This window comes from Pteropus medius, unplaced genomic scaffold, assembly GCF_902729225.1.
Source record: "Pteropus medius unplaced genomic scaffold, Ma_sr-lr_union100, whole genome shotgun sequence".
NCBI classification, from domain to species: domain Eukaryota; kingdom Metazoa; phylum Chordata; class Mammalia; order Chiroptera; family Pteropodidae; genus Pteropus; species Pteropus medius.
Genome location: NW_024345483.1, coordinates 1,014,071 through 1,028,364, shown reverse-complemented (window position 1 = coordinate 1,028,364; position 14,294 = coordinate 1,014,071). Strand labels below are relative to the sequence as shown.

At 46.9% G+C, this 14,294-nt stretch overlaps 1 protein-coding gene across 1 annotated transcript; it reads left to right on the top strand.

Annotated features, from left to right (window-relative positions):
* The first annotated feature begins 8,302 nt into the window (after positions 1–8,302).
* Positions 8,303–14,294, top strand: FATE1 (fetal and adult testis expressed 1). Its single transcript, XM_039873955.1, has 5 exons — positions 8,303–8,408; positions 9,001–9,128; positions 12,790–12,896; positions 13,290–13,368; positions 14,163–14,294. The coding sequence occupies exons 1-5, from the start codon at positions 8,303–8,305 to the stop codon at positions 14,292–14,294; spliced, it is 552 nt and encodes a 183-aa protein (XP_039729889.1).

The following is a 14,294-nucleotide window of genomic DNA, read 5'->3' as shown; positions in this document are numbered from 1 at the left end:
AGAGGAAAGCCCGTGTAGAGCCCCTTAGACCACACTCAGAGCTATAGTCTTTATTCTAGTCATAATGGGGAGACACTAAAGAGCGCTTTTAAAAGCAATATTACATGACCCGTTATATTTAAAACAATCTCTCTACCTACTATATGAAGAATGAACTGGAGGGGTCGTGACAGGATCACAGAGATAAGGTAGGAGGCTACTGCAGTCATCCAGGCAAGAGATGGTGATGGGATTGGACAGGTTGGTGACAGATAAGACAGAGAGAAGTAGACTACTGAGAAGAATTTTGCTCTAACACTGAATTACATATTTAGGAATATTTTCGTGTTCTCCGGAGACACAGAATCAATAGGAGATATAGAGAGAGACATAGATATATACGTTATATCTGTAGACAGTTGAGCCTTGAACAGCATGGGTTTGAACTGCGTGGGTCCACTTATACACATAAATTTTTTTTCAATAAATATACAGTCTGCCCTCCAGAACCCAAGGTTTTGCATCCTCAGATTTAACTGACTTCAGGTCAAAACTAGTATTTTTGATCTGTGACTGGGAATCCATGGATATGGATGAGCCAACTGTATATATTGTTCTGTGCTATTTTATATTAGGGACTTGAGCATCCTCAGATGTTAGTATCTGCGGGGGGTCCTGGAACTAATCCCTCGTGTATACCAAGGGACTATAGGTGAGTGTTTGGACAGTCAAAAGTTACACATGGATTTTCAAAGGTCAGCACCCCTCTGCAAGCTGGAGACCCAGGAAAGTCAGTGGTGTAGTTCCAGTGAGAGTCCAAAGGCTTGAGAACCAGAGAAGCAATAGTGTATGTTCAGATTCAGAGACAGGAGAAGACCAGTGTCCAAGCTTAAGTAGTCAGGCAGAGAGAGAAAGAGTGAGAGAGCGAGAGAGCGAGAGAGCGAGAGAGAGCGGGGCAGAAAATCTAGAGCCAGGAGTGGAGAGCTGGAGAGGAAAGAGTAAAAGAGAGAGAGAGAGAGAGAGAGAGAGAGAGGAGAGAGAGAGAGAGAGAGAGAGAGAGAGAGAATATGAGTGGGAGGAGGGTGAGAGCATGTGTGCAAGTTCTGGCTTCTTCTGCCTTTTTATTCTATTCAGTCCCTTAATGGAGTGCATAATGCCCACCCACATTGGGAAAGACCATCTGCTTTACTCAGTCTACCCATTCAAATGTTGATCTCATCTGGAAACACTCTCCCAGACACATCCAAAAATAATGTTTGACTAAATATCTGGGCACCCTGTGGCCTAGTCAAATTGACGTATAAAATTAATGATCACACATGGGACAGAACCATGCATAGTGACTTATCGCATTGAGACGGGGTGGAGAAGAGTCCCAGATGATTCTCAGGTTTGGAGGTTCAGACAGTGGGGTTGATGGTGTGATTATTCACCCAGAAGGGTCACACTCAAGGAAGAGCAGTTGGGAGGGTAGTATGCTGAGTGTGTAGTGCGGAGTGTATCTGAGGAGAACTAAGGACTGAAGACTAGACTGAAGCAGGAGATATAAGAGTTGCTTAAGTTACCATAAAGATGATAAATGAAGTCTTGGGTGTGGATCCAATGAGCCAGGAAAGAGGCTCAACAGGCAGTGGGGAAACTATGGGAGTGTGGACTCCTGGAAACCAAGGGAGGAAAGTGTTTATAGAAGGAGAGAGAGGACAATGATGTGAAATGCTTCCAAGAAGTTGAGTAAGATGAAGAGTGAAGTGGATTCATTGGATTGAGCTGCCAGGAGGTCATTGGTGACCTGGGCCTGGGGTGGTTTCCATTGAGCGGTGAATGAGGAAGCTAGACTCAAATGAGGAGAGGAATGTCTGGGGGATAAGTGTGAAGACTATGCATGGTGGGGCTGATGTTTTCAAGGAGTTGAGAGAGGACAGTAGCATGAGTGAGACAAGACACCAAGGGAGGACAGGTTTTGTTTTGTTTTGTCTTTTTAACATTCAGGTAATTTTAATTCAACAACTATTTAATGAGCTCCTACCATAAATCAGGCAGTGCACTAAGTGCAGGGGAGACAGACAGAGGTGAGAGAAATGGACAAAGTACTGGGAAAGATGCGACAACATTTCCATGCTGGAGAGAATCACTCTGGCTACGGGTGGGGGGCATTGAAGCCCCAGGAAAATGCAGAGATAGGTCACTGATAGAATTGGGGCTGGATCCAAAGCACAGGGGCCACTAGCCTTGTTAGTGACACAGACGGTTCATCTTTTGGAATGGGCAAGCAGGAAGGCCTTGTGGACTGTGGGCCTTGTGGACTGCTAAGAGCCGAGTGCTTCACATTTCATGAGCCCTTACCCGCCTTTTCTGGGCAAGATCACTGAGGTGCAAAGCCTTGGGTCACGCAGATACTAAGTGAGGAGCTAGGGCCCAAATCCCATGGCAGGGGTGGAGGGCATTGGGACTGCAAATTTGGGCTCTGATCAACCCCACCCTCCCTGGTGTTCACTGCTTGTGTTTTAACCCGCCTGCTGGCTCTGTCTTGCAAGAGTAAAGGCAGGTCAGAGTGGAATGGGTCTGGAGGATGTTTGCTGATACTCTCTCAAGCTAGTTCCTCCCTTGGACTGCTCCCTGTTCTAGCAAGGACCTTGGATTGCCAGTCTGAAGACACTGTTTTGCATCTAAGCCTTACCACTGAATTGGTAAGTGAATTGAGTCACATCTCGGCCCTCTCTGAGCCCCAGCTTGTCCATCTGTAAAATGGAGGATTACTGGGAAGAGTATCTGCTTCATAAGTGGGAGGGCTTGTCATTAGCTTCTTGTCTGAGAAAACACGCAGCTTGTCAGATCCGTTTCTCACTTGGGTTTCTCCTTTGCACGTCTCTCTCCAGCTCAGACTGGCAGAGAGACTTGTGCTTGTGTTTTTCAGCTGGTTAGCGTCTGAGACTTTGCACCACTTTTTCCACCTCTTCATTATCGTCGGCCCTTTTCCTTTGCCCTCTGATTCCCCTGAATTTTATATACGCATCACATTTCAGTAAATGAACATGGAAACAATTGAAAGCGGATGCATTTCAACCTGAGAAGTCACCTGCAAGCAGTCACCTTGTCCAAACCCCCTACCGCTTCAAGGGTTCCTTATATGTGGGCAAAACTGGGCAATGGGTGAGTGATTAAACCCTTCTGGGTTTCCAAATTTTTTGCCAGTTTTTGGATGAAGGGATTATTGGGCCAGTAGAGAGCAAGGAGAGGGAGAAGAAGCAGCAGGGACATCAGCTGGCTAAACTACAAGGCGGGAGGCGAGCTGCCCTCTCTTTGCTCTCCAGTGCTGCTCGTAGCTCCACCTGCAGGGCCATCCTGAGTTACTTGTTGGGCTATCAGCCAGTAACAATTACCATAAACTCATTGCACTGCCACCTGAGTTGTTCAGGCAGTCCTCCGTCTGCAGGAGGAAGCTTTAGGGGCTGATCTGAAGGAACCCAGAGGCACATATAATCTCAGCAGCCATGATCCTGTTTGCAGGTTTGTCAGCCAAGGATGTGGCTCTGTGTCAGTGTCTTTAACCCACCTCTGCAGGAGCTACTCCCTACAGGCTAGATCAGAGTTCAGAGGACATGACCAGCATTTCCACTCAACTTGGGGAAGACTTTTCTGCCAATCCGAGCCCCCTCAAGAGGTAGTGAGCTGTCCTGGAGGTGTATAGCCAGAGGCTGCAGGTGCCGGGGACAATGGTCAGGCCTTCCCTCTTAGGTTGATAGAGCTCTAGGAACCCATCACATTCCCAAGGAGGCAGAGTTTGGCAAGATTAAGAGCAGGACCATCACAAAAACAAACCTGGCTACTATCCTCACAGACCCATGGACTACTGCCCTCTAGAACATGAGTTTTATGAGGACATGAACCTTGTTGCTACCTCCAGTGCCTGGCACACAGTCAGTCTTGATTCAAGACAGCCATACTGAATGAGAGGAGCCTACATTTGGAAATCGAGGTGCTCCCTGTAACCTCCTGCTATTTATTGGCCCTGTCCCCATGGAGGCTGGGTCCTCAGGACTACCCAAGGTGATCGGGCCACTTATTTCCCTCTCTCTGCTCATGGGGTTACTTTTCTTCCCTGGGTCAGCTACAGTCTCTGCAGTTTGCTCCTCTGTTCTTCCTGTCTCTTTAAAGAATGAAGGGACAGCTGCAAGGTTCTGCTAGTCCCCCTTCCACTTCCCCTATGGCTGGGGGAGGGTCTGGGGCTCCAGTGATGACCTCAGTACCAGCTGCTTCCAGGAGCAGGAAGGAGAATTGTTCAGAGGTTCATAAGTTCTATTAGCAAGAGGAAAGGAAGCTCCCAGATGCCTGGAAGATCTGGGTTTGCAGCCAAAATCAGGCTTGCTAGCTTGGGCTTGGGATTATAGCTGCCCGAGACATGCTCTGAGCAGAGCTGGGAGGCAACAGACAGTCATGCCCATGGCTTTGAATGGCCTCTTCCATAGAACCCTGAAGCTCAGATAATCCCAAACACACCTCCCTGAAACCAAGAAACACAGTTTAAAACTGGGTTTTAGCACCGTCTTTCATGTGAAAATGGAGAACCGAGGCTGAGAGCAGAGAAAACAACTTGCCTAAGATAACCCATTGTCAGAGGCAGAAATCACTCCTAGGCATACTTACCCTGGGTCTGGGTTCCTGCCACCTCCCAATTCTTCATGCTTCATGCAAGGGAAGTGAGAGCAGGTAGCAGACAGGCCATCAGACCTCAAGCCATTTGGGAATCTGAGTCGAGTGCATGGCTGGCTGAACAGCTAGAAGAGGCCAGTTGTGGGAAGGCATTGACGGAGGCAGGTGGTCGGGCAAGCGAAGAGTCAGACAGACATAAGACAAGGGCAGACAGGCAGACAGGCAGGCAACAGCCCGAGTTGGACATCTGCTCTGTGGTGGGGGCGAGAGGCTGGAGGCCCTCTAGATTTCAGCACAAACTTGGATGCAATTAACAGTGTCTGTTTGGTCCCCAGTGGAAGCTCTGCGCTCACAATCACCTTTAGGGAAAACAATCGTATGTTTTCTTTGGAGACGCTTAGCTTGAAGGGAGGGAGAGCTTTTGTTCCCACCCTTCTGTTAATAAAAGAGTTCTTATTTTAATAAAGATCCAAACCCTCCAGCAGGTAGTTCACAGGAAAGAAGCACAGAAGATCAATAAACATATGAAAAATTGCTCAGGTTTATTCATAATTAAAACAACATAAATTAAAGAAAAATGTGATAGATATCATTTTTCACCCATCATAATGATGCTTTTAAAAAAAACTTTCATAATACAGTATTTTCCGTTGATAAAGCTGTGAGGAAACCAGCACTTTCTTTCCCTTGGTAAAGGCACACTTGGTGCAGCCACTTCAGAGGGGACATTGCTCATATCAGACAATATTGGTCAAAATTGTCAACACACGTGCTCTAGGACCCCACAATTCCATCTCTAGGTATCTGCAATACAAAAACATTTACCCATGTGTACAAAAAGGCATGGCCAGGAATGCTCACTGCTACATTGTTTATAAAAGTAAAAAGCTCTAGACATCTAAAATGTCCACAAGCAGGTCAATAAAGAGAGGTGCATCTGTGCAGCAAAATACTGTGCTGTGTTTAAAAGACATGAGGTAGATTTGTTCTGACATGGGAGATCCCCAAGGCACACAATTCTCTTAAAAAAGTAAATTTCAGAAGAGCACATACCTCAAATGTATGATCTCATTTGTGTAAAACACTGTTAGCATATACACACACATCTAAGCCAGATGTTCTCTGCACCCCTCCCTTCCCCTCTCAGAGGCATTTGTCTAACCTCCAGGGTGGGAAGAGCTTCCCGTCCCCTGGCCCTTTCTTCTGGGAGCCTTCCACTGGTGTCCAGATCCCTGCAGCCCATCACTCACACTTGGCCACAGGCCACCATTCTGGCCTGCATAAGGCTTGGAAGATCTGTCTGTACCCAGGGTGTTATAGCTCTTTCGGCCCCTCAGGCTGGCATACCAGATAGTGGGAGCTTTTAGGAGTGTTTGGAATGAGAATTTGGGGCAATTTCAGAAGGAAATTGTAATGGAAGGAAAAGGTTAACATGGTGGACAGACATACTAAGAGACAAGTTTAAAGTCACATAGCAAATTCTGTCTCCCACCTCCCAGCAGCCATCCTTGGTGCCCATGGTGAAATGCTAGGGTTTCTGGGTGGCATTAGGGGCCCAGAGACCAGGAAGGAGATCTCCCCACCCACTTTGCGTGGCTAAGGTGGTGGGTTTCTTTTCTGCCAGAGGGCAGTGCCTCTGCATACCCAGGAAGCCCATGCTGGTCAAGGCCAGTTGGCAGTCAGAGGGTAACCTGATCTGACCAGTGCAAGGTCCTGCTTGTGTCTGTCCACACAGTTCAGCTCTGCTGACTTGAGTGCTCTCCCAATCTAGCCACATCATAGGGAGAGGATTGTTAATTCCATTGTCCAATGGGGAGACTGGGGCCCAAAGAAAGAAAAGACTTGCTCAAGGTCAAATCCTGAGACCATGGTGAAGATAGGCAGGGCATAGGGTTGTCAGATAAAATACAGGATACCCAGTTAAATGTGAATATCAGATAAACCATTAATAATTTTTACTGTAAATATGTCCCAAATGTTGCATGGATCATAATTAAACTAAAAAATCATTTGTTGTTTATTTGAAATTCAGATTCAATTGACTTTCTATCTTCTTATTTTTCCAATCTGGTAACCCAGGCCTGGCAGAAACCCATGGATCCTGCTTCTCAAGTTCCTGAGTCCCACAGAGCACACTTCTCTGCCTCTAAGGTGCCCTCTAGAAGGCTCAGATTTCATGGCAGCTGCTCCCCTGGAGCTGGGAAGGGCTGTTTTAGGGGCCCTTGGGAATGCAGGCATGGCCTATATCAGCTCTGCTCTGGAGAGCTTGGTTCCAGAGCTGGACAAGTGGGGCCAGGGAGGGTCACAGGCAGCCCAGACCACTCCACCCTCTCCAAGCGAGTCCTGGCCCCTCCCTTTCCTCTCCCTGCCCCTTTCCTTCCTCCCTTCCTCCTCCCTCCCCTTTTGTCTCTTCCTCCCACCTGGCCCCAGCTGTCTTTGGCTCCTTTTACAAATAGCCTTCTCTTCCCCAAGGGGCTCTGTGGTTGTTTCCAAGAGCTGAGGGTTCTCAAGTGCTGACCGATTCAAACTTTGGTGGTTGTATCAGTCAGGGTTCCCCACAGAAAAGGAACCAATAGGATGGATGGATGTATATGTACATGCATCTGTGTATATATAGAGAGATTTACTTTAAGGAATTGGTCCATGCCATTGAAGGGCTAAGCAAGAACAACACTGGCAGGGCAGGCCAGCAGGCTGGAATCAGGCAGGAGTTGATACTGCAGAATTTCTTCTCTGGAAAACCTCAGTGTTTGCTCTTAAGGCCTTTCAATTCATTGGATGAGGCCCACCCACATTATCCAGTGTTAGTAGTCTTCTTTACTTAAAGTCCACTGATTGTAGATGTTAATCACAACTACAAAATACCTTCATAGCAATATCCGGACTAGTGTTTGGTGGAATAACTGGAGACCATAGGCTAGCCAAGTGGCCATATAAACCTCACAGTGGTCTAATCAGTAGGGAAGTTGAGGGAGAATTTAGACTTATATTTGGAGATGCAGGGCCTGGGGATACTGGGGGCTCCAGTGGCTGTAGGCAGGTCCCTTCTAACTTGCTTTTCCCTCCTTTGGTTCTCATGGTTCCTGCCCAGGTTGACTCAGGATATCCAAAAGTCATTTCTCCTGCCTGGGAACTCTGAATTGGAGGAGGCAGGATATGCTCTGCAGAGGACACCTTTGGGGGGATGCTATGGTGGGATTACTAGCCGGAGCTGGGCTTGCAGAAGCCACAACAGGTGTGTAATCTAACCCTGCTTGGGCCGCTGACTGACTCAAGAGTCCTGTGCCAGTCTCTGTCTCTTTCTAGAAATGATGGAGGGTGGACTCCACCTGCCCCCAATGGGAGCCAAATCAGGTGACCTGAGAGCCAGGGCAGTACTCACAGGCAAAAGTTCTGAGCCTTATCTCTTCTCCTATGCAGCAGGGGAGAAGCAGAGGAGTAGCAGGGGAGAGTAGCAGGGCAGAAGCAGGGGAGAAGGCCATGATCTCAGCCAACAAGATACACCAGGAACAGAAGGTGCTGGTCCAAGATTGGAGCCCAAATGGGAGTAGGGCTCCACCCCCTTGTCAGGATATATCTTCCTTGAGCTCCTACACTTTGAAACGCTTATTTTCCTCTCTGCCCTGCTCCCTCTGCATCCTTGGCTATAGATACAAGCGAACAACTGGTCACGATGGCAGGAAGCTCCTCTAACATCAAGGAGGAGATAGAAATGTCCATGGTCGAAGAGCTGGTTCCTGGAAGCCATGGGCAAGATCATGAGCGTCTGAGGTTAGCAGGTGAGGATCCCCTGAAATGTCCCTTCCCTTGGGTGCCTGCACTTGTGTGTATGTATTGGAGAAGCTGTGGTTCTTTCTCATAGCCCTTCTGCTAGCTATTTATTCTGCCAGGAATGCCTTTTCTCTAGATTTTCCATGGCTGGGCTATTTTTCTTAAGGTCTTTGCCTCAATGTTTCTTCTGACTTTTCTAAAAGTAGCCATGTCCTTCTGTCATGTTGCCTATTTTTATCATTTTGGAAGCATGTGTCTCTTAATCTGAATCTGCACTGATGGATTATTTTCTGCTTTGCTCCTCATTCCCCTTGTATACACACAGCCAGTCAGTTTCTTGATTGCTGCCATCTTGCCTCTTGGTTATCACTCTTTCTAATAATTTACTTAGCCCAGAGAGTGGCTTTCAGTAAATACTTGCTAAACTTTTGAAAAGATAAACAAACTGAGGTCTGGGATTAGCCAGTAGACAGCAGTGAATGGATGCTGAGTAATTTTTAAGAAGTTTGGGGACCCACCCACTTTCTGGTGTGTTCTGTGCCCAGGAAGCCTTGGTAAAGCCTCTATGGATGTTCTTGGGGCCTTTGTTCTTCTCCCCAGAAATGTTGGAGCGTGGATCCTGGTCCCTGGGTGCTTCTCAGCGGCGACAGAAGTTGGATTCAAAGGCTGCTGGCTCTGCTGCAGGCCAACCAGTTTGGAATACGAGTGCCAACCAGCCCAAGAAAGCGGTACTCTGTGGGGTTCTTGGCACGTGGTGGCTGGGCAGGTTTGGCAGTACTGGCTATAGTGGCTCTAGCCTGGTGGTAGGTCGAGCAGGATGAGATGTTGACTTGTGGAGAGGAGGAAACAGGCAAACGAAGGCAAGGACATCTAGCAAGAGGTTAGAGCCATTCTTTGGTAGGTTGGGAGTTCAATCTTGGGAGTCCAGAATGCCTGAAGCACATATTACGTAAGGAGTACATATATATTTTACTGTGCAAAACTCCAGTGTGTGTGAAATGGCACTTTCCTTTATTAAAAAATAAATAAGTCTATGTATTGCTCTCTATATATCTAAATTTATCTATATATCTATATTTCTCTGTATATCTATATATTATATATTATATATATATTTCTACATATAAATATATAAAATAAATATAAATATATTTGAATAAAAAATTATATATCTCAGGGCTGGGACAACAAACAATAAGGCAAGTGAGGTTCTTATGTTTCCTTCCTGGCTGTTAGGAAATCCAATCAATTGAATCTGAACACTTTATAGCCAGTCCTTTAAACTATATTCACTGTAGGTGAAGGAATGTTCTAGAAAAAAAAAATAGTGCCTATATTGTTGCAAAGCATCCGGAAAAAGGCAGCCTTTTTGGAGATAAGGAACTGTCTGTGCAAGGCAATCACTTGAGTCTAGTGGATTCTGTTAACTACATTCAGTGTAGGTGAGGGCAAGTTTTAGAACAATGGTTGTTATACTGTTGCAAGGGTTACTGTGGAAAGGCAACAAGGTTGGAGAGGAGGGAGACCTGACTGTTCCAGGGAATGGAGTAAGATAAATGCTGAAATGATTCCACCCCCAATGAACAAAGAGAAAAAGAACTCCCAGGTCAGAGACCTTCTGGGAATGAAAACAGGCCAGAAATATGGAATTGGCTTCCTGTGTCCAAACGCTGAAGCCAAATTAAGCTGCTCCAGCAGGTCGGACTCTAGCAAGCCACCTATGCCCCTAAGACTGAGGGGGTGGTGGTGGTGGTGGTATAACCTCTGGATTAATTAAAGTTACCTGTTAGGACCTGAGGAGTACACTCTTAAAAAACAAAGTCATTATATTGACCTTAGAAATAAATTTAGACATTTAGAATTACAAAAATTAATTTATCAATTCAATTTACTTATTCATTATTTTTGAGTAAAAAAATAACAGAATTGATATTGCCTCTGAGAGAACCACAACATAAAAGACAAAGAACATAATAATACTATTCTGCTGACTTGAGGAGAAAAAATAACATGCCTTAGAAAGTACGTGAAAATAAAAATAACACTTTTTGGAATAATTAGCAGAGAGAAGCTGGGATTTGCTGCAGTCCATAGATTTTCCTAATCTCCATCAAATTTACACAAAGGTCTTATGTTTTACAATGTATATAATTCTAAATAGAGAGTTTCTAAAATTAAAAACCAAAAAGCAACACGACAATTGTTTTTGAACAGTTAGACCTGTCTTATTATCATTGACATGTTAAAACAAACTCTATTATTACAAACAAACCCCAGTCAACAGTCACTCACCCTTATTTGGCCTTCAAATCTTTCAAAAAACTTTCTGTCCTTCTTATCACAGTCTTTAAGGAAATCAAGGGGATGGTGTGGAAATTGTTCTAAAGAGACACTCTTGATTAAATTCCTCTTTATAGTCCTGGGGTCTTCTTGACACCCACTGTCCATTTAATGCTATTTCTGAGGTTTCTGAAGAAGAAGAAGAAAAAGAAGAAGGAGGAGGAGGAGGAGGAGGAGGAGGAGGAGAAGGAGGAGAAAATAGTTTGACTGTGAAGTGCTGTTCACACACACACAAAAGTTACACCAGTACCTATGTGCCCTTTTGAGAAAGATAGTTCGCATTATTACAACAAATAGAGACATGGTGGTAGAGTCTCTGTAAAAATCATTTATATAGAAATGGTCCCAAATTCAAATTGCCATTGAATGCTGTTCCTAAGAAGAGAAGATAGCTGCAGATCTTTCTCAGGTGATAGGGAAGCCTTGGCCATCTATTTTTATTTTTAAGAATGAGGCAAATAGAAGAGCTAACCAGGAACTCTGAGTCTTGGTGAGGCCTGTGAAATGTCAGGTTCTCCTTTCAGCAGGATGCGGGTGAGAGACTGGCTGTTATGTTAGGGCGCCCTTAAATGCCAGAATGAAGAGGTTTCTATTTTGCGGCACAACCACCCCAACTTTCCCATTCATTTAGTTCAGTAAGTGCCTGGCTGCCAGCCATGTGGGGTGGGAGGGGCCAATGTTTCTTTTATACATCTTTAGTTAATGGTCCTGTTTTTCACTCCAGTCTTCAAGACCTCCCCAGTGTCCCTACAGCCTCCAAGTTCGGGTCGTCTCTGGACGCTGCCAGGCGAGAGGGTCCCTTCTCAGCTCCCCATGTGCTTCTGAGCCACGCTGAGGCCTGCTTGGTTTGCCTTCATTATTGGCACTTTCCGAATTCCACAATATCGTTGAGCTCTTTTGTTCTCTGTTGCCTCTCCCGTTATCTCCTATCTTATGTATTTATACCATTTTGCTGTCTTCACTGTCACTTTAATGGAGTCTTAGGAGGAAGTAGTGTCAGATATGAGAGGTATCACAGTGTAATGGTTAAGAGCACAACCTCTGGAACAAAATGTCCTGGGTTCAAATTACTGCTCTGCTGCTTACCAGTTGCATGACTTGAGTAAGTTATTTGACTTCTCTCTGCCTCAGTTTTCTCATCTTTTAAGATGAGATGATAGTTATACCTGTTTCAAAGGATCACGATGAGGATTTAATGACTCGATATCAGTTAGGGCTTAGAAGATGACATGGTCTCTGGCATGTGCTAAGTGCGTGTTAAACAAGCATCTTGTGAAATATCTCATTTTGCACTGGTGATGCCTGATGATTTGAGGTGGAGCTGAGCCGCTGGGGAGTGGCTGCAAACACAGATGAAGCTTCGCTCGCTGGCCTGCCACTCACCTTCTGCAGTGAGGCCCGGTTCCTAACAGGCCAGGGACTAGTACCCGTCTGTGGCCCAGGGGTTGAGGATCCCTGCTCTAGCTCACACAGTCTCTTCAAGGCATGACATACCCCATACCAAAGCTCTGGGCCAGAGATATCCACTCCAGATAGTAATTAGCAGATGGATAGAAATGAAAGACACAAGGATGACTGGGCTCGCCCAGAGAAGGAGAAGGAAGCTATGGTTTCTCAGTAGCCAGGCTTCTTTCCTGAGTTCTGAAACTTCCCTTGTCCTTGAGAAATGCAGTCACCTCTCCAGGCCTCAATTTCCTTGACTGTAAAACCAAGGTTTTCCATTCTCCTTCCGTGGTTGCTCAGACCTAGCTGATGTCTGCATGTGATGGTGCCAGCAGGGGACAGGGAGCCCTATCACTGCTCTTCCTCGGCCACAGCCTAGATGGCCAGGAGCTACTGAGGAGCATAGTATGGGTGGAATGGTGGCAGGTGGCCAACTTGTGAGGTTCCCAGGCTCTCCTAGTGGTCGGAAGCTGCCAGCCCCTGATTCTGGAGGATCAGACACCGTGCGGCTCCTGGGAGGGTGCTCCATTGGTTCTGGGCAAAGTGTGGGGCAGCCACTCATCTGGGTCTGAACAGGCTACTTTGACTGACCATCCCTTTTCTTAGGGGGCCAAGCTGCCGATGCCTAAAACTTCGAGAGAACAAGACCATGGGGACGTCCCTCCTCAGGAGTATCCTCGTGACTTACAAGCTATCAGGTTTCGTTATGAGAAGTAAGAAGCATCTGAGAAACCCTGCAAGGGGAAAGGAGGAACTCTTTGGGCAGAGACCGGGGGGCAGGACAGGGAAGGTAGAGGGGCTGGTAAGCACACTGATCACAAAGGACTTGTGAGCAGCTGGCTATGCTTGGAGTATTGGGGACTTGTTGTCTCAGCCCCTGAGCATCCTGGCCCCTTGTCCATTCTAGACCTCTGAGTACTCTGGGGCTGAGCTGACTCCATGCCCTCAGGCCCCAGGATCTACTTACCAAGGAAGAGGACTGGAGGCTGACAGAGTCACTGTCCAGAGAAGCCCTTACCATAGCTGCTTGCCCTTCCTGTGTTTCCTGCCAGGCCTGGCTTAGGACAACGAGCAGCTCTGACCCACTGTCTTTTCTTATTTCCCAGCAACCCAGAGGCAGATATAATTGCTGAGATTGGCCTGGAAGAGCTAAATGAACTGGAGATGGAGGTCATGAGAAGCCAGGTGACTGTCTGCTCTGTAGGGACCCACATGGAGGGTGGAGTCAGAATCATGGTGTTTTGGGGTGGGTGTGTCTCAACAGCAATGAGATCAGCTTGAGGTTGTGCAGCCATTCCAGTCACCTTACCCTGTAGCAGCCAAGGTGAGGTCAGGCTCCTTTCCCCTTCTTATCAGTTCCCATGGCTCCAGCATCCCATCTTGCTGCCAAGCCTTAAGCCTGCCTCTGTCCTAAGATGTGGAAAAGGAATAGGGGAAGAGAAAAGGAGGACAAAGAGGGAATGTAGGAAAATGGAGAAGTCTATGAAGAGTGGCTCTCAGAGGTCTGAGAGAGAGTGGATGTCAGACCAAGTTCAAGTCTTCTTGGGCAGAAAGCACAGCAGCCATGAGCATGAGTGTGGGCATGGACAGCCATTAACTTGGTAGCCTTTTCTGGCCTGAGTGTCACCCCATCCTGGGGCCCTCACTCTGGTTCTGCTGCAGCCCCCAAGCCAGCCCGCCCTAGGAGTGAAATGTCCTTCAACACTTCCACTACCCAGCTGAGAAGGGCCGTTTTTTCCCAGACAACAGGATGCATACCGAAGAAGGGGCAAGACAGCTGGACCTGTCAACATAGGCAACCTGGCCCACCCCCAGCCCTGGTCTCAACTGCTGTGCCTACTTCTTCCCCAGAGGCATTTTGACCTCCCAAAGGGCAGCAAAGCATTTTCCTATTCTAACTTCATACATTTCCCCACTGGTAGGACATGGGCTTCTCCAGAAAAGCCTAGCTTACCAGCTTACTCTTGATCTCTCTGCAGCTGCGTGTGATCACTAGGCGTCTGTGTGCCCTGGAGGACCAGGGTGCCACCGCTCGCCAAAGGGAAGCTCTGTTCTTCACCATGCTGCTGTCGGCCTGCCTGGTCAACTTGTGGTTGTGGATGCGCCAGTGA

Coding starts and splice junctions, on each gene's coding strand:
- FATE1 (XM_039873955.1), top strand. CDS start 8,303: ATGGCAGGAAGCTCCTCTAACATCAAGGAGGAGATAGAAATGTCCATG. Junction 8,409..9,000: donor TGAGCGTCTGAGGTTAGCAG/GTGAGGATCCCC, acceptor TCTTCTCCCCAG/AAATGTTGGAGCGTGGATCC. Junction 12,897..13,289: donor ATCAGGTTTCGTTATGAGAA/GTAAGAAGCATC, acceptor CTTATTTCCCAG/CAACCCAGAGGCAGATATAA.